Source organism: Colossoma macropomum, unplaced genomic scaffold (genome assembly GCF_904425465.1).
Source record: "Colossoma macropomum unplaced genomic scaffold, Colossoma_macropomum, whole genome shotgun sequence".
Classification (NCBI taxonomy): Eukaryota; Metazoa; Chordata; class Actinopteri; order Characiformes; family Serrasalmidae; genus Colossoma; species Colossoma macropomum.
In genome coordinates, this window is record NW_023494794.1 from 26,655,927 (window position 1) to 26,675,702 (window position 19,776).

Below are 19,776 nucleotides of genomic sequence, written 5' to 3' on the forward strand. Positions count from 1 at the left end.
TCTGCCTTGCCTTTATGTAAGTCACTGAATATTATATCAGATATTTTCCATACCTAGTGTGCCCAACCTTTACCTCTATTAAAGACTTCATTCTTTTCAGAATTGCTTTCAGTTTTTCATGGAAATCTGCAGAGATTAGATTTCATTGATCCATAAAACCCCAAACACATTCATTGAAGTTGAGGTCTGGACTCTGAGGCGGTCAGTCCATTGTTCTGGGAACACCAGCAGCTTTTGTTTGCTTATTTTTTGTCCGTCTCCTTTTCTCAGTGAGGTTCTTCTTGAACAGCTACACATCCTTTCAGACCCATAGTGCTGAGTTGTCTTCTGGACAGAAACACCTGTGGATGTTTTCAGATCTGAAGCAAGAGTGGAGCTTAATTTCATCACTAAAGATGAAAGCTTTGGGGGACAGTTTTGGCGTCCACCAGGTCTTCCAGGTGGTTGTTAGGAGTCCTAGGGTATATTCACACATCGTTCTATTTTAAATGAACCAAACTCAGTCCTGTAAAAATGAAACCAGCTGCTAGTGACCTCAGTGCTTTACATGGGACCCACTTCTCTTTCTGGTCCTTTTTAGCACTGACGAGATCACTTCTTCACGCCAAAACTCCTTTAGAACTCAGACCCCACCTAGGAAATGTCAAATTTTAGGTTTTCAGTGTTTTAGTGTTGTTTATCGTATACACTTGACCCCATGGTAAAATATTCCAACAGTTCCCAGTTTTCCAGCTTTCCTCTGAGTTACACTGATTTCAATTTAGGCAGGGGGCTTAAACTGCTTTCACACTGCCAGACACGTCTACAGCTCTCCTATTGGCTATGCTGAGACTTGGCCGAAGTTGAAAACATTTGAATGTCCTGTTGAAAAGCACAGAAAACCGCAGTGGTAAATGTTAAGCTTTCAGTGTGAAAGCAGCTTGAACGAATCAGCCACGCAGTAAAATCACACAGGCTCTTGCATCTGTTTGTTGTAGTATGTCAGCCCTGCTGTCTCGTCGCGAAGTCACAGATAGGCTTTATCCTGAATTGTACATTATACAGGGCACCATATTTTTACAACCGTAAGGCGCCTAGGAACCAATCACAATCCAACTGAAAGAGGGGGTCATAGAGTGTCTGACTGGCTCCCTTCAGTCTGGGAGGAGATGGAGACCCCTGAGCAGAAAGCGTTCTGTGTTCACTTCAATAAGAGTGAATCCGTCATAACTGCGCAGTGTGATTTTCGTGGGCAGTGAAGCTCCAACAGCTCAGAGCGTTCGTCGTTGGTTCCACAACACTGGATGATCTCCGAAATCGCACTGAAAGAGCCGTGAGTGCAGCGACACCCGACATGCTCAATCCAGTATGGGATGAATATGACTATGGTGTTGATGTTGTCCGTACAGCTGGAGGAGGTTCATATTGAGACCTTGTACAATTACATAATAAACTTTATGCTCATTTAAACCATTTACAGTTCACTGCACTGATCTGTAATGATTTACAAGTGAAATAAATCATTTTGAAATCAGGTGAATCTTTTTGAATCACCCTGTATTTGACCTTTGGTCTGTTTTTACCTACTAAAGTGCTGGAAGACTGAGGCTGGGTATGTACTGTGAGCTTTGAGGTCTTTGATCCATAAAGCAAAACAACTCGAACCGTCTGACCACAAAACAAACTACAAATGATCCATACTGATTCCACCTCGACAGGTGCTCCAAGTTCAGTTTATTTTTTTTATTTTTGGGACAGTTTAGAGTAGCTCGAGTTCGTTTGATGTCAGAAAACCAGGAGTCCACTTGAGATGCTGAAACGGTCCGAGTGTAAAAACACCCCTATTCTCTCTGTAGCATTCCAGTTTTGGAAATTCCTGTTTTTTTCACTTATTTTCTTTTGACTGTCTTCCTTATGGAAGAAATATCTCCTGAAAACGAACAACTTAGTGGCTGTTTTAAGTAGAAATTAAAAAAATGAAGGTTGGTCTCTAAAAAGGGACAAAACTCAGACAGGGAGAGAAAACCGATTTTGAAATGAACAAGAAACTTTATTTATTATGAACAATTAAATTATTTCAATTAACCTGAATTCTGCCATAAAAACAGGCAAACACTGCATATCATATCAAGTCGATGACTCTTCTCCCAAGCTCAAGTAATGAATCAATGAACAAAATGATCTAAAAGAGGGAAAAGGGAGAGAGAAATCTTACCCATAACTTGCGTATTTCCAGGAGCTTAAACGTAAAATAAACAGGCAGAACAGAGACGAAGTATACAGCGGTCCAGCCAGTGATGACCACCTTTTCCTTCATTCTCAGTGAGATTCTTCACAGATTAATGATTTCACATCTTGCACTTCTACATGACACTTAAGGGAATGACCGCGCACCATTTTCAGTTCTTTACAAGTTAATTTGTTTTATATATGGAGCTTCTTCCCTTTTGACTCACATTTCACATATTAAAATATGCTTAATATGTTCATTTAAATATGCTAAACAATCTCTATGGGTCAACTAAACATACTTGGTAGAATTCACATTATAACAAGAAACTTGGCAACATTAGTGTTATTTCGTGTCTGTGCAAGCCATCATAGACAGCAAAGGAACAATTGCACAGCAAGTAAAACAGTGCACATAAAAACTGGCCCCGCAGCATGAAAAATGGGTTGGTACAGGATAGGAGGACGAAATGTGTTTGAGTCTAGAACTAGAGTTGCGTACCTTTTGAAAACGTGAAAAGAATACTCCAGTGTTTTTCAGCCTTATCTGTTTTCAACCTGCCACATCTGTAGCATTTGGTCAACTGCCACATATACAATGTTGACGCTTTTCCACTAAAAGAGAACAGAAAATCTGTTGACTTTAAATTCATTTACAGTAGCAGCCAATGGGCAGCCAATGCTGAAACATCTGTTCTGTTAGTATATTTTAAATCTTTTTAAGGTTTTCTGTTTTCTAAATTATTGCACATGGTACTCGATCAAATGCTACAAATGCGGCACGTCGACTGGGCTGAAAAATGCAGCAGAAGTCCTTTGTTTACTATGCTTCGCTTGGAGTGTTGATGAGGTACATGAGGTCACAGTCCACAGCAGTGGCATCAACATCTTCCTTCAAAGCTGGAAAAATGGAAAGGTTTTGATGTTAGATCTTTCAACTGTTCCCTTGAATATCCTTAACGCCCATGTGTCAAACACAAGGCCCGCGGGCCAGATCAGGCCATGATCCTATCCGGCCCACAAAAGTATTTTAATTTTCTATTAATATTAGCCCGTTTCACAGTGTACTTCACTACAGTCCCCAGCATGCATTGCAACGTAATGTGCTCCGACTCTCCTACCCCGACAACAATCTGTGGCACAGCAGTTACACCTCAGTTCTACACAATTCTGTGCAATTCCATACCAGTCATATCACCAAAGTGCATTTCAGCTGCAGTTCAATCAACATAAACACTCAACGTCAGCTCAGCTCAGAAACTGAGCCCACGTATTAATGAACATGCAGTGAAGAAAGGACGTCAGGTGTCTAGTTCAAGCAAATACGTAGACATTTAAATTTTTAATATTTCAAGTGTCCATGTAATATTTCAAGGTCGACTACAAGTCGATCACCTCGATTACTGCTTAAGTTTTTGCGTATTTTGAATAAACAATGATCAGTTCGGGTTACAGCACAACATTAATTAAAAATGATATCAAAACTTTTTGTCTCTGGCCCACAGATTTAGATTTTCTCTGACCCCCTTTACTGGTTAAGAAGGCTGACAAACATCAATAACTTGTAACTACTTCAAATAATAATAATGTCCAAACGTGGTATGTTTAGGCTTTGTTTACACAGCAGGTTAAAGTGGCCCAAATCCGATCTTTTTCCTCATGTGTGACACAGATGTGAGTCTGTGTGTCAGTGTGAACAGATAAACACACTGAATCTGACATTTTCAATTCCGATTTGAGACGCTTTCATGTGTGGTACTGAAATCTGATGCGTATCCGATCTGCGGCAATGCGACTCAGTCTGAACAGCCAGATCGGAATTCGTGTGGCCTTTACGTCAATCCAACTCAACATTCATCATAATTTTGCGCTGCTGAGACTCCTAAACATTTGAGCTGATATTTCTGTACAAAAAATTAGAAGAGATTTATCCAAAACTCTCAGTGTTTGAAGAGATTCTGAAAGAAATGTCCGAACGCGGCCGCAGGAGAACGAGGCTGCAGCGTCAAAGAACAGTTTAAAGTCTGAAAGCAAAGTTTAAAAATCCGAGGACGTGAACCAAAGAAGTGACCGCGCCCTTTTTACAGCGAGCTCGAACACATTCTGGGTGATGAGCCCAGCTGTCAGTCAGTGAAGCTTCATGATGGCTCCTGTGATGCTGGTGAAGATGAAGCTGATCCTCCGGGAGCGACTGGCGCTCGTTGGCAGTCGTGATTGTTTACCTCAGGATGAGCCGTGAAGCAGCGTGACGCTCTGTTCTTTTGCGCATGTGGGTCAGTTTAGGAGCTGATCTGTTCAGACTGATGTCGCATACAGATCACATTTAAAAGATAACGTGAACAGCCAAACAAAATATCGGATTTGGTGAGAGAATCAGATTTGGGCCACTTTTACCAGCTGTGTAAACACAGCTTTAGAATTCACACTTTCCTAAGAATTTCTGAACGTGAATGAATTAATATTAGCACTTTTTTTTATCCTCTCCTATCACAGGTGATCACTGTGACCTCTAAGAGCTAAAAGGTAAATTACTGCAATCATGAATTACTGTGTTTTGTCAAAGGACCAGATTAAGCTCCAGTCAAGGGCAACGTACCTCATGCTGCTGTTTGGTGGAGATGCGATCCCACAGCTGTAGCAGCTGCGCCCCAGCCTGTGGCTCCAGCTCCTGCACACCAGCAAGAGACATAAAAATAAGCATGATTTCAGAATCTAATGAACAGAAACAAAATAAAACAAACAAACAAACAAACAAAAAAAACATATAGGCTCTAGAACAAAAGGTTACTGTGACGTAACAAAGCGTAAATACTACTAGATACTACATACTAAAATACTAAATAATAAATACTAATCAAAGGGTTAATTAAGCAATGCAGCTTTTTGTACATTCAGTTTAAATGACCAATAGTTGTAATCGTATTAAATTAGTAATGACAGTTGTGAAAATTTATTAAATTAATTATTGACAATATATCAATACTACTCTCCTACATCCACAAGACACTGATTTGGCTGGTACTACATGCATACCGCTGCTGTCGGCAGAAAACCTCCTATCTCCGAAATGGTAACTTTAAGGGAGAAGGAAAAAATATACTTTACTTTTAATGTAAGTCAATGGAACCAGAATTTTTTCCTAGTCATTTTGGGTCATTTCTGTTGGTCCATTCATCATGAAATTTACGCACAATGTAAAGAACAACAGGTATTTTCAAATTATGTCAAAAACTGAAAAACAACTAAAATGGAGATACAAGGTTTTCTTCTGACAGCAGCGATATACAGAACTGAGCAGAGGTCAAAGGCCACCCTTTCCTTTTATTTAATTTCCAGTCAAAACACCCATGAAGCTGAAGGCATGACTGTGTCAGTGTCAGAAAAAAACAACCATATTTAACAGAAAATGACACGGAAGCCTCAACAGCCACATAATCTCATTTGTCATTATTCAGTGTGTTCACCCTTTGTTTTTATTACAGCTGCCATTCTTTTCTTTTCTTGCTTTCAGTTTTTCAAAATCCAGTCTTTAAAAGTTGGTTGCATTTTCTGCTTCTTCTGTGTCTCAGAGATGAAAGCTTTAACTATCTTTAACTGATAGAAGTGTTAAAGGGGAATTCCACCGATTCGCTTTCGCATAATATAGTGTTCGAGATGTAAACAGAGAGATTCAGAATGGTTTGGTGTGAAATGGTTCAGATGTCTTTACAGTGGTGGTGATAGGAACCAGGGGTCGCCATGACTACAACACAAATATAGACATTTTATTTACTATCCAAAACCACCAGTGAACCTACACGAGTCTTCTGAGTTTATATGGAATGTTGTTTCCATAAATCTGTGAGGGAGCTTTTAGAGGTGGACGTCTGGTTCCTATCACCACCACTGTGAACAGTTCTGACTCGGTCAGCTTCTCTAGAACTGAGCGTTTCACACCAAACCACTCTGAATGACTCTGTTTACATTTCAATCGTTTAATTATGCAGAAAGTTTGAAAAATCGGTGGAGTTCCCCTTTAAAGTGGCAGTAGGGTGCACAAACGTAAACAGTGGACAAGTTAAATACTGAGAGATTTGATATACTTGGTGTCGGAGACTTTAGAATAATTTTCTGTTAAACTTAATTAAATTAAATTTTCTGTAAAATTGTTTCTGACATTGAAATGATAATTGGAAAAAACAAAAGGGTCTTTTCCACAATGCTGTATATAAATCAGGGATGCACAACTGGAATCAACCAAGACTGGAATTGTCAGATATTTGCTCAAAACATAAAATGGACAATCAGCCAATTCATAGTTTTTACTCTGGCTGATCTGTGTTGCAATTTTACGACATAAATCACATGAAATGTTGTAGCATAATTATGCATGACTCACTGCGCTGAACAGCCAGTTACAACTTACTTTCAAGGTAGCACTTTATTTGATTCATATTACTCAAACAGGCTGATTTAACTGATCAAACTGATTAGTCAGTTTAAAATGCCAGTAAATAATTTGGATGCTGCAAATTTGGCTAGTAAAAAGCACTGGAAATGTGCTAGTGTGTTTAATGTGTTCATTTACCCCACATGGCGTGAGACTTGGGCCCAGTCCCATTTCACCCTGCACCCCTAACACTGAGCCCTTAGCCCTCTGTTTTGCGCGTTCACGCCTAGGGGTAGGGTGTCCCAATTCTTGTTGAGATAGAGGGGTAGGGTGAAGTGTTAGGGCTACACAGCCCTCCAAACTGAGGTTTTTCAGAGACTCCAAACAGAGTGATATGAGGAAAAAAAGAAAAACCGGCAAGATGGCTGAACAGGAGACCAAAGAAACCCACAAATGTGAGAATTTTCTCTGTTAAAAAATTACGATAACCACTGTATTATCTTAGTTTAATGTCGTTTCAGTGTATTATGGACGTTTTCTTCATAACAAGCATAAAAAAAATCACTACTAGCATGCTAATGTGTCGGTAGCTGGCTAGCTAACTTTGCCGTTCCACCTTAAATAGTCCAGCAGTTCTGATGCCTGAAGTGCCAGAATGTAACTGCTGCACCATTTAAGGTGGAACGGGAAAATTCGAATAAGAAGCTGGTGAATATCTGACTTCAGCTTCATATCACTGAAGAATTAGGGGTGGGTAATACATAATTGCCCCCCTCTTTGAAGGCATATGATGCCCTAAATGTAACTAAAGCCCAGCAGTGAGGAGCTGAACTTTACCCTCCTCTGCTGTCACTGCAGACTGGCAGGGTCGCCTACAGAGCAGCGCTGGTAGCTGTTAATGAAGTAATGCCCTTTTATTTGAGGGTCCCATTCAGAGGGAAGATTTCAACCACTATCCTGTAACTCAGTTCCAAGGGGTTAGGGTGACACTCAAAAACAAGTGGTAAGGGTAAAAAGAAGAAATGAGACTGAGAAATAGTCTCGAATAAAATCGCCCCAAAAGAATCAGCCATTGGCCAATTTAGCCGTAAAAGAAATCACAATCTGGCCTAAAAATTTATTGTCGGTGCTCCCATAAATAAATCCTACTCAATACACATCTAAATATGAATGGATGCATCCGGTCAAAGCCACTGTTACACTGTTACTGCATTAAATTGTCTGCAGTTGCAGTTTAATGATTAAGTTTAGTCTTAATTTGGTGATCAAAGCACACGCTTCACTGTTCTTGGATTAACCTGTGTCCAGAACATAAACCCAGAGACCGCGATAAGAAGGCCTCCTTCACATGCGCTGCTTCGTCAGAGTAAATGGAGTGACCCACTTACTGTATTGTGGTAGAAAAAATGCCCTTCAACAACAAAGCTTTGTGTCCAGCAGACCTTCAGAAAAAAGACATCATAAATAGCTCTGCTTTTGTAAAAGCATCTCAAAAACACATCGGATTTCTAAGCTGTTTGGCGATCACGACAGTGAAATTCAAGAGTCCTGCCCTTGAACATGCACATCCGTGACCACAAGCAACTCTAACTGACGTTTACAGCTGGAGGAGCCTGAATGGCCTCAATCTGCACCAGGGCTTAAAGGAGCAATGAGTGATGTTTATGAGCAAAAAGAAACTGAAACACTATGAACACCGATCAGGCATATCATTATGACCACCTCCTTGTTTCTACGCTCATTGTCCATTTTATCAGCTCCACTTACTATATAGGTGCACTTTGTAGTTCTACAGTTACAGACTGTAGTCCATCTGTTTCTCTGCATACTTTGTTAGCCCCCTTTTACCCTGTTCTTCAGTGGTCAGGACCCCCATGGACCCTCACAGAGCAGGTATATTGGTGGTGGTGTGTTAGTGTGTTGCGCTGGTCTGAGCGGATCATGCTCCACTAATGCAGGTGATGCTATGACATTGTATAAGTTTCATGACTAGTGGAAAACGATTCTATCACAGTTCTATGGCACTATGGTGACGTACGAATCCAGAATGCTGCCGCCATTTAAGGTGGAACGGGAAAATTCGAACAAGAAGGTGGCAAATAGAAAGCCAACTTCAGCCTTGACCTCTTATGAACCTAAATATATAGAGAACCTGTATATTTGGTACTTAGCATTAATTAGTACTACTGAATAATAGACTTAACATCGCATTTCACAGTGAAATATTGGTGCGTCTGCCAAAGCGCTCAGAGTACTTCTTGTGAAACGAAGCTTCTTAAAGTCGTCCATCTTTGTTTCATGGCACGCCTCTTTTTTCCCAACCAATCAGAGGCTTTTTTGCGTTCGCCCAGCAGCCATGTGCGCGATACGGGGAATGAAGCCTCCGCACGACGTTTGCGGCTGTTCGTTTTCTCCACAGTTACGTCATATTGTACACTTATATGGACCGGCTTACCACCATTGAGCCTCCTGCTGTACAACGCCGTGCAAACCTCACCCTCACAACCTGACCCCACTGATGCTGCTGCTGTTGCTGCATGAACTAATCAAAATGAATCATTTGAACTAATCAATCATTTAAACTAATCAAATTAATCAATCACCCATTACAGAACTGACTCTGTGTGTTTTTCCTTTCTTTCTTTCCTTTGCCGAGTTGAACAGCTGTCCATCCTTTGCGTTCTGATGCTGCTGCCTCTTCTGCCTTGATCGGGTTCCACTGCTCGCTGTGCAAACCTCACCCTCACAACCTGACCCCACTGATGCTGCTGCTGCTGCTGCATGAACTAAACTAATCAAATTAATCATTTGCTCCACCTGTTTTTTCCCGTTTTTGTACTATAATACTTTATACTAACAATGTTTACTATCCGGTGTCGACCAGAGGAGGATGGGTTCCCCTTCTGAGTCTTGGTTCCTCTCAAGGTTTCTTCCTGTTTCTCTTAGGGAGTTTTTCCTTGCCACTATCGCCACTGGCGACGCTCATGGGGGCTTGGACCCAGATTTCTTTCTGTAATGCTGATTTCCTTGTAAAGCTGCTTTGTGACAACACCTGTTGTAAAAAGCACTATAGAAATAAACTTTGCTTTGCTTTGCTTATGCCAGACGAACGTCGTCTCCGCAAGAAGTATGCTGAGGCATTAAAGGTCGTGTCAAAACGAGGCAATATAATAGGTCTACTTCAGCCTTAAACTAAATACTGTGTTATTATCCGTCTTGCATGTATCTATGATTCTTTTTTGTGGTTGGTATAGTGTAGGGCAGGGGTATTTAATTAAAATTCAATAAGGTCCAGTCAAAGAAAATTTCCTCAAGCGAAGGTCCAGAACATCATAACGTCTAACCTGCATCATGATTCAGTGCCATATACTGTTTACTGAAGTAGCCTAGTAGGAATATAAACATCTTATACAGTCAACAACTGAATATCAAATCAAATAAAGTACAATTCAGTCATATTTCAACACCATTTATTGTCTGTTTTCTCTTTTTAGAGAACGTCATGTGAAATAATCTGACTCACTTCTTTCTCTGACTGCTGTTTCTCGCCTCGTCCCTCCCCTGTGTGTGCGTCACTCACTCGAGGCTCAAAGCCCATCATAATGCACAGATCTGATTGGCTGAGTAGCGTCACGTGTGACATTTACAACGCATGTGATTGGTCTGTGAGTCTCCCGGGCCGCTAAAGCTACAGTAAAGACTAGAAAAGTTCCGCCGATTAAAACAGGACCACCCTGTCAAAATTAAATAAATCTCCATAGTTTATCAGCTATGAGTCCAGATCCGCATAGGACAGCATGCCCTCTATGCTGTAGACTGGGATTTAATCCCCCACCTGGGTAAGCACCCTATGCTATACCAATAAGAGTCCTTCGGCAAGACTCCCAACACCACCTTCACCTACCTGTGTAAAAATCAAATTGCAAGTCGCTCTGGATAAAAGTGTCTGCCAAAGTCTGTAAATGTAATTTTTTCCCTTTATTTCTTCTCATATTGATTTATTTGACCGTTTAATTCCTTTCCATCTCATTTATTTGACTGCATTTAAAAGGTGCTGAAAAAGTAAAACTGAGATCAGCTCTCAACCACTCAGGAAGGCTTCTAGGTTTGGACCTCACCTGTCCATCTCTGCTGATCTGCACTTTCTTGTTGTCGTTCCAGGGGTTGAGTAGTTGGTGCGTGAACTGGAAGGGGAGACTCTCTTTACGGATCCATTCCACCCTGAAGACCCCTCCCAGCCCAGAGGACCCCCAGTCCTGACAGCGCTCTGAACCAATTTCTGAACTCATCCTAGCATAGCCCTGAGAGAGAGAGAGAGAGAGAGAGAGAGAGAGAGAGAGAGAGAGAGAGAGAGAGAGAGAGAGAGAATCTGTTTAAATCTCTGAACTCACAATGAATCAATTTGATTATGATTCTTTTTTAAATGATTCAGTGCATCATGAAGTCTCAAATTCCACCACTATTTGACCGAGGTATTTTTTGTATAATGATTAATTATTATTTCTTCGAATTATTTCTAAACTTCAAACAAATCCATAAATGTGACAGTGTCACATGCAAAACTTTGAACACCCCTCGGTCAAAAGTCACGTTTTGTTGATTTTCTAAGTAAAAATAAGTTAACACATCCTCTACAGGGAACACACACTGGTTTTCTGCATATTTTAGTGCATAATGTCTATTTATTTGCTAAATTTGGCATATTGGAAAAAAATAAAGCAAAATATAAAACGTGTTGTAACTTTTTGTGTGTATTTTTCCCTAATGTGTTATATTCAGCAAGTAAACAGTAAACTCTGCTGAAATGTGTTCTCTGTAGAGGATGTGTTAAGTGATGTATCTACACAGTAGTGGAATATAGAATAAACACGTCAAATTTTCTTTTAATTTTACATTTTAAAATAGCCTGATTTTATAACAGTGTTGATTCGGTACAGTCCCCAATACTGGCACTTAATTCACTGCAAAAAACTGTACACCTGTATTTCGAGGGGTGCCATAACCAGAGAGGATGGACTGCTGGTCACTATAGCAACACGGACAACAATCTCGCCTAGTTAGTAAGTAAAGAGAAAGATTTAAGACGAACATTGATAATTTAGAGACGAATGGACTTTTATAATCACTCCATCTGGTTTCCTGATACGTTTAATCTGCAACGAGAAACTGACAAACACTAAAAAGTCACTAAGCTGAAGTCGCTTCTCATTCGCCAGCTTCTCGTTTGAATTTTTTTACATTCCACCTTAAATGGTGCAACAGTTAGCTGCATAGTTAGCTAGATTCTGGTGCCTCAGGCACCATTTAAGGTGGAACGGGAAAATTAGAACAAGCAGCTGGCGAATGAGAAGCGACTTCAGCCTCGTAAAAAATTGAACGTTAAGAGAAATTTTACAAGAAACTGTTCTACTTTTGTGGAAAAGTTTCCTGCTGGAGATGTGAGAAAAGCAGCTATATCTGAGATTTTATAACAATGTTGATTCGGTACAGTCCCCAATACTGGCAAAAAAACTGTACACCTGTATTTGGAGGGGTGGCATAACCAGTGAGGATTTCAGTACATCAAATATAATTAACCAATTAAAGAGAAACAGTCAAACAGTGCTGTGACTTTTTGCAGCTCTGCAATATTCATAATATTCACAATATGCATAATATGCTGAAACAAATATGCTTCTAATTATTTCTAATAATTTTCTAAGCAAACCATTTCCAGAGCCTCATTTCGAGGTAAGCAGTGTGGCCAGCATAATTCACAACCAACCAAGTGAAGAATCAGAACCCTTCTGAAGAACCAGGAGAACATTCCTTTACAAGCAAAACAGAAAAAGGCCACTCATATCAAAACAGCCCACCGAGGTTCAAATCCAATTCACCAATACTGTAGAATGACAAACTCTATCTGCTCTGATTCATAAGATGCACCTGAAAGTGTCCGGAGCCCTGCACGGAGAAGATGAGAAAGACCACGCTGTTCTCCTGGAAGGCTCGGTTGAGTTTGTGCTCGTTGCTGGGCGTAGTGGACCAGATGCCCCTCTGCTGGGAGAGCTCAATATTTCTAAGGTTACTGCTCTTCATGATGAAATAACGGACAGGTGCAGGGCATCTCGGGGATGGTGACTTGGAACACTGTAATGGATGAAAAGTTATGTGACTGTACAGAAACAATATCAATAAATAAATAAAAAAAACACTTTCTATGAATGTCACCTTTGTAAGCATCTATAAACACGTTATAATGTATGCATAAGACATTATAAACATAGCTATATATATTTATAAAAATGCATTATACATTATAGCCACGTTTATTATGCATTATGAATTGTTAACATAATACATTATAAGTACTGATCATAACAAATTATAAGAGCTCATAAGTCGTATTAGTCCACTCTAAGTAAAGTGAAGCGTACTGTACTAAAGCCTCCTCCAGTGTTCAGAGTGAGGCTTCAAGTTGAAGTATTTACTGAAGGATTTACTGAAACACTAAAACATTCACAGTAAAGCACATTACAGGCTTCAAATGTCAGAGTTTAAACTAGAGCTGCCATCAGTGTTTTACCCAATGTGGGAAAGGCAATGTACACCACCGTTAGCCTGGTATTTGTCTTTACTTTACACTCTCCAAGCTGGAACTGACTTCTTTGGCACTGACAGTATAACATGTTATTAACACTATTTATAATGCATTATATTAACAATTCATAATGTATAATAAACATGGTGTAATTCAAGTGTAATTCAGTGTAATTCTTTTTTATATATAGTTATAACCATGTTTATAATGCCTTATGAATACATTATAACGTTATAAATGTGTTTATAGATGCTTACAAAGGTGACATTCATAGAAGTGTTACCCACACTATTTAGGGCGAGCAGGCATTTGACCACTGGTCTTTTCAAAGCACTGGTGTGAAGACGCACCACTTTCTGATTGAGTTCAGATTACTTACATCTAGGGCTGGGAGATAAAACGATAGCGATAATTATCGCGATATAACTTTTCTACATTCTGGGAAATGTAGTGCCTCTTCTAGCACCTCACTTACCTGCCTTATTACCCCACTTATCTGACTGTCACCTCACTGACCCCTTTCTTTGCCACTATACACCCTTTAACTGCTGCTGCACTCAGCACTTTAACTTAAGACATACTTTGCACATCGTAAGGTTTACAGGTATGACTGTGTGTGTTTGAGTGAGTGATGGTAGGAATGCATATTTTATTTAATTATTTTATTTTATCCACTACATGTAAACGTTTGTCTGTGCACTGTGAGCTCCTGTAACCAAAACCAAATTCCTTGTATGTGTAAGCACACCTGGCCAATAAAGCTTGATTCTGATTTAGCTAGAAAAGCCGACTGTCAAACAGAAACGATGCTACTGATCCTGCCTGTTCACTAGGAAATGACTGGCTTATATGACGGTACTTAGACATGAGACACACTTTATTGATCTCAAAGGTTAAACTTTGGCATTTTTTTTGTGTTTGGTACATAGTAGCTTCAACAGACGTTCATATCCAATGGGAAAAATAGTAGAAAATGTTTTCGGAACCAATAATATCTTTATATGCGTACAGCACATGCTTAACACTAACCTATTAGACTAGTCCCTTAAATTACCCATTAATGTTACAGTGATAATGCACTGAGTACTTGAATACCTATTATTAAAGTTACTCTACGACTCGATTTTTCTCGGTCCTGCCCCCCCAAAAAACATGGACAATCCTAGTTTAATCAATATAAAAAACTACTCCCATCCTACTTGAAGGAGAGATAAAAACAGCAGTTACTTTTCCCGAGGAGGTGGATGAGGGGCTGGTAGAGGGGCTGTTGAAGCTGGGGCTATCTGCTTTTACTGAGAGATGGTCATCAGTGGAACGCTTGGAGTGAGCAGCACCTTTTTCTCTGTGACTCTTAGACTGAGGAAGAGCAGGGGACAGTCTTGGAGGCCTGAAGAGGAAAATAAAAAAGGGAGTTACTGTCTATGCATAAAAGCATGCATATATATTTATCGCAAATAAATATTATTGCTTTCACAAAGACTCAGAACAGGGCCAACGTCATAGAAATATTAGTTTTCATCTCTTTTAAATTTGAAATGAGTTTAATATGGAAAGATCCTTCATTTTTCTAAACGTACAATTTGCTTCTCAGTCCATACAGCCTATTTACAGACACTAAACTGCAAAACAGCCTGTTTTGCATTCTCTGTCCACTGTCGCACATTTATTTACTGCCTGTTTCAGCCTGGGCTGCTTTATAAATAAGGCCCAATACAGGACAGCAAATCAGAATACAGGTTGTTTACCTTTATCAGTCTTAAAAGGCCAATATCTGACATATTTCTCGTGTTTCTTAATTTCCTCTGAGGCTCAATTAAGACATTGATATGGTTTTAACATTAACATTAACATTAACTTACCCATTTTTAATCCCACAGTAGGGAAATTCACCTCCACATTTAACCCATCTGTGCAGTGAAACACCCACATACACACAATAGGATGGGCATCCCTATCCACAGCACCTGGGGAGCAGTTGGGGGTTAGGTGCTCAAGGGCACTTCAGTCATGTCCTGTCAGCTCAGAAGATCGAACCGGCGACCTTCTGGTCCCAAGGCTGGTTCCCTAACCTACGACTCATGCAGAATGAACTGGTTTGGTTTCTGAACCAAAACCATTTTTACATGATCACTTTCCTGGTATATGTAAAATAATCTGTGTTTTGATTTGCAGCCCCGTTGAACACTCCCTTAACAGGCAGGGCTAAACTGTTTTGTTTGTCTGGTGGGGCTGTGATGTCATTAAAACTATGAAATCAAAATGGACTGTTTTGTTTCCACATATGGCCAATATAGAGTGGGGAGTCAGTGGTACATTTTGAATTTTTAACAATATTTAAATACTACATCAACTGTTTTTCTTTCAAAGGAAAGTGGAAAACGGTTATGTAGAAATGATTTAGTACTGTTCTGGTACATAAAACTACAAAGATAGTGTAGTTTTAGAAAGAGGACATCAAGGGAAAAAAGGAATAGGAGCCCGTTGATACTGCTTATCAAAATATAATCAAACACAAAAAGCTCAAAGAACAAATCAATCTGGGGACAGAAAGAAGGGCTGAGTATTGCCGATAGCTAATAGATCATTCTTTTAGAAAATTTTGTTTCTAAAAGGCTCTGCAAGTTCTGTAAGTCTTGCCTGTCCGCACTGGCTGCCTCTTCGCCCCTCTCCGTGTCCAGGAGGCTCCTGCGGCTGTTGGTGCTCTTCCAAGAGGAGGGCTGTGGGGGCTCGTCAGAGGACATGGGTTTGGGTCTCTGTCCAACGCCTGTGGGCTGCTGCAGGCCTGATGCCTGCTCTTCAGTGGACAGCACTGAGACCAGGGCTCGGATCGTCGCTTCGTCCAGCTGAGACCACGGCTTAGAAGGTGAGCGGATTCTTCTCAGGAAAAGACCCTGCCATCGCTGCCTGAGCTGGAACACCAGGTCTGCCATCTGAGAGAGAGAGAGAGAGAGAGAGAGAGAGAGAGAGAGAGAGAGAGAGAGAGAGAGAACATTTATTACATAACATGACTGAAGCATAGTGAATTCAGGGGTGGGCAACATGGCAAAAATATAATAAGACCATTCTTCAGTATTTCCTCAATGTACGATATGCATAACGATTTTACCAAACTGAAAATGCTTTTTTTAATGGTTCCAGATTTACATTTTTGATGTATATTTTTGATATCAGGATGTTGTGTTGTCCGTCTGATCGCAACTCGACTGTTTTTGTTAAGAAGTGTGAACTGATTTCATACTAGTGGCGGAACGGCCCCTTGGGCTGCAGAAAAAGGGAAAAAATGGTATCAAATACTAAAGAAAGGACAAAAAACTGTCAAATACTAAAAAAAATACTATGAAATACTAAAATGGGCAGTCGTGGGCTGGAGGTTTGGGAACGAGCCTTGCTGGTTCGATTCCCTGAGCCAACAGTACATGACTGAAGTGCCCTTGAGCAAGACACCCAACTCCCAACGGCTCCCCAGGCGCTGCGGATAGGCTGCCCACCGCTCACTGCCCTCTAGTGTGTATGTGGCGTTTCACTGCACGGATGTGTTAAATGCGGAGGTGAAATTTCCCCGCTGTGGGACTAATAAGGGTCATTTAATAAAAACTTAATTTAAAAAAAATACTATCAAAAACTATCGATACAGTGTTTTCGCGGCCTCAGTTTAGTTTGTTTGCAGTTCGTTTCGTGGTTCAATTAATTTGTGCATTGTGAAAACAAAACAGACCCAGGTTCGCTCTGCTTTATGGTGAAGACCTCAAAGCTTATCGTACAAACAGCTACAGTCTTCCAGCGCTTCAGCAGGTAAAATCACCAAGGATCATTTATAACTGATCAGGACCCTGTCCGCCCGATTTTTACCGTGTTAAAGGCTCATGCTGGGCACACAATGCAACTTTAAGCCCTTTCCCACTGAACGCTGAACGAAAGAAAATTCTCCGCTGCTCTTTTAAATACGTTATTTCATTGCAGACGCAGATTTGAGCCCCCACAGCCCTCCAATGAGGAGCACAGCTGAAAACGGAGACCACCACAGCAGACACAGTGCAGCCAATAGGAGAGCAGCAGGCGGGTCCGGTTGTTCCTCTCACCACCTGGAAGGTCAGACTTATCAGAGAACGCTGCCCACTTTGCAAGCGCTACACACACCGTGAGTGGTGTGAAAGGGGTCCGAGTTCTAACGGAGTTGTGGTCTGAACAAGGAGTGGTTTGAGATCTTAAAGGACCAGAAAGAAGAGTCCTCTTTATAGTTCATTTAGTGATTTCACATATAGTTCGTTTTAAAAGGACCAAACTGAGTTCTGTTAAAGTGAACCTGGAAGGGAACCAACTGCAAATGACCTCAGTGCTTTTTGTGTTCACAATGTAAGTGAACTACCCGGAAAAAGTGGTCAATGGTCATTCATTCAGAGTTCAGTGTGAAAGCAGCTTAAAACTGCGTTGCGTGCCCAGCATGGTAAAACCACATGGGCTCTCGCATATTATCGCTTTAACATGTCAGGGCTGCTGTCTTGTCGCAGATCACGGACAGACTTTATCCTGAGTAGAACCTTAGAAATGATCCTTGGTCTGTTTTTACCCGCTAAAGCGCTGTGACTGTGTGTATAATGAGCCTCGAGGTCACCATAAAGCAATGCTAAAGCGCACTGGGGTCCATTTTGTTTTCACAATGTACAAATCAATCAAACCACAAAACGAACCGAACTGAGACCACCTCTCAAGTTTGGTTCGTTTTTGGGTCCGTTTAGAGGGTCTGAGTTTGTTTGGTATGTTCATATATGCAAAAGAAACCATGACTCAGCGGTCTGGGTCCACTTCAGACGCTGAAACGGCCCAAGTGTGAAAACGCATTTTTGTGAACACAAAAAGAACTGATGTCATTTGTAATCGGTTCCCTTTCAGGTCCACTTCAACAGAACTCTTCTTTTAAAACGAACTATATGTGAAAACACTGTCACACACTGTGCTGCACTAGTTCCAATTAAACAGGCGTAATTATGCTCTCTTTGTATGGAAACATGCAGTTGGTCAGTGTTCTTTAAGGACTGAGGATATTCATGATGTACTCAGGAAAACATTGTGACTTACTGTGATATAATTTACTATAATTGCGATATTAGCAGCATATTGTCCAACACTAACTGAATAAAATGAATTCAAGACAAAAACAACGACAAAAAAAAAAAACGACACAACCATTTCTAGAAATTGAAATTCTAAAGAAAAATGGTTAGTGGCAAATAAAGGCAGCAAGAAGTAATAAAAGTAAATACGCAAAAAAGAAAAAGACAGGAAGACAAGAATAAAGATGTCTTCCACTCCTCTTCATCTCGTAGTCAAGAGTTAACGAAAGAAAAGGAAAGAAAGAGATTTATCTGTTTTTCTATACCTCTCGATCCAACTTGAAGTTAAGCCACTCGTCAATCTTAATCTGGGCCAGGTGAGCTGTGGAGCGATCCTCCATCTCACTGTCACTGCTCTCGTTCACAGCCTCATCTACAGCTAAGAGCACAAACACATGGCAGTTACAAACAGCATGGCTCAACGCAAACATCAGCATCTGACAACAGACAGACGACTAGTCTGAACATAAAGTAGGTCAACCTACAGTAAAGGCGTATCAGGAGAGATTCTCAATGCAGTAAGCCCACCTGCCTGGTCATCAGAGGTCCGAGTATGTCATTTAAGTGGCTTTAAGGACCAAGTCAGTCTGGCTACGTTCACTTTACCAGGCTGAAGTGGCACAAATCTGATTTTTTGCCCTAATGTGACTCAGATCTGATGTTTTCAGGGCTGTGTGGACACAAATCTGATCTTTTTAAATCCGACCTGAGCCACTTTGGCTATGTTCACATTACAAGCCTCATTGCTCAAATCCGATTGTTGCTCAAATCCGATCTCTCTGACACGATGGTTCACACTCGTTTAGGTAAGTGATTCAAATCTGTCATTAATGTGACGAACCGGCGTCCTGAAACGACCCTCATGAGCTCATCCTACTCAGTAACGTCACGTGAGTGAATCACGTGCATCATCAGCACAAACTAACGAGCAGAACGAGCTTCGCTGAGAAGATAATTAACTCTGATCAGCTCTCAGCTTCATTATTAGAGCGAGACGAAGGAGAAAAAGGTGAGATGAGCTGCTTTTCCACCGTTTACAGGCTTTAACTTCTGTTTGGCGCTGCTGCCATGGTAACGCTGAATGATGGCACACGTGCAGTGGGAAAAAAAGCACATGAATTCCAATCTGAGTGTCACATTAAGGTTGCATGGCCACGAATCAGATACGTATCCGATCTAGGACCACATATGAAAGTGGCTCAGGTTGAATTTGAAAAGATCAGATTTGTGTCCACACAGCCCTGAAAACATCAGATCTGAGTCACATTAGGGCAAAAAATTTCATATGTGGTCCTAGATCGGATACGTATCCGATTCGTGGCCATGTGACCTTAATGTGATGCTCAGATCGGAATTCATGTGCTTTTTTTCCACTGCGCCATCATTCATTCATACCATGGCAGCAGCGCCAAACAGAAGTTAAAGCCTGTAAACAGTGGAAAAGCAGCTCATCTCACTTTTTTCTCCTTCGTCTCGCTCTAATAATGAAGCTGAGAGCTGATCAGAGT

General features: G+C 40.7%; 1 protein-coding gene across 3 annotated transcripts in view; it reads right to left on the reverse strand.

Moving 5' to 3' along the window:
• Positions 1-2,008: 2,008 nt before the first annotated feature.
• The window catches only part of LOC118814867 (3'-5' RNA helicase YTHDC2), a 52,608-nt gene continuing 34,840 nt past the window's right edge, over positions 2,009-19,776 (reverse strand). For all 3 annotated transcript variants that reach the window (XM_036580712.1, XM_036580713.1, XM_036580714.1), the window contains 7 exons: positions 18,535-18,647; positions 15,795-16,087; positions 14,385-14,544; positions 12,503-12,706; positions 10,696-10,878; positions 4,805-4,876; positions 2,009-3,108 (listed from right to left, as the gene is read on the reverse strand). In XM_036580712.1, the coding sequence (XP_036436605.1) occupies positions 3,103-3,108; positions 4,805-4,876; positions 10,696-10,878; positions 12,503-12,706; positions 14,385-14,544; positions 15,795-16,087; positions 18,535-18,647 (1,031 nt within the window). In that variant the 3' untranslated portion in view covers positions 2,009-3,102. The remainder of the gene's footprint in view (positions 3,109-4,804; positions 4,877-10,695; positions 10,879-12,502; positions 12,707-14,384; positions 14,545-15,794; positions 16,088-18,534; positions 18,648-19,776) is intronic.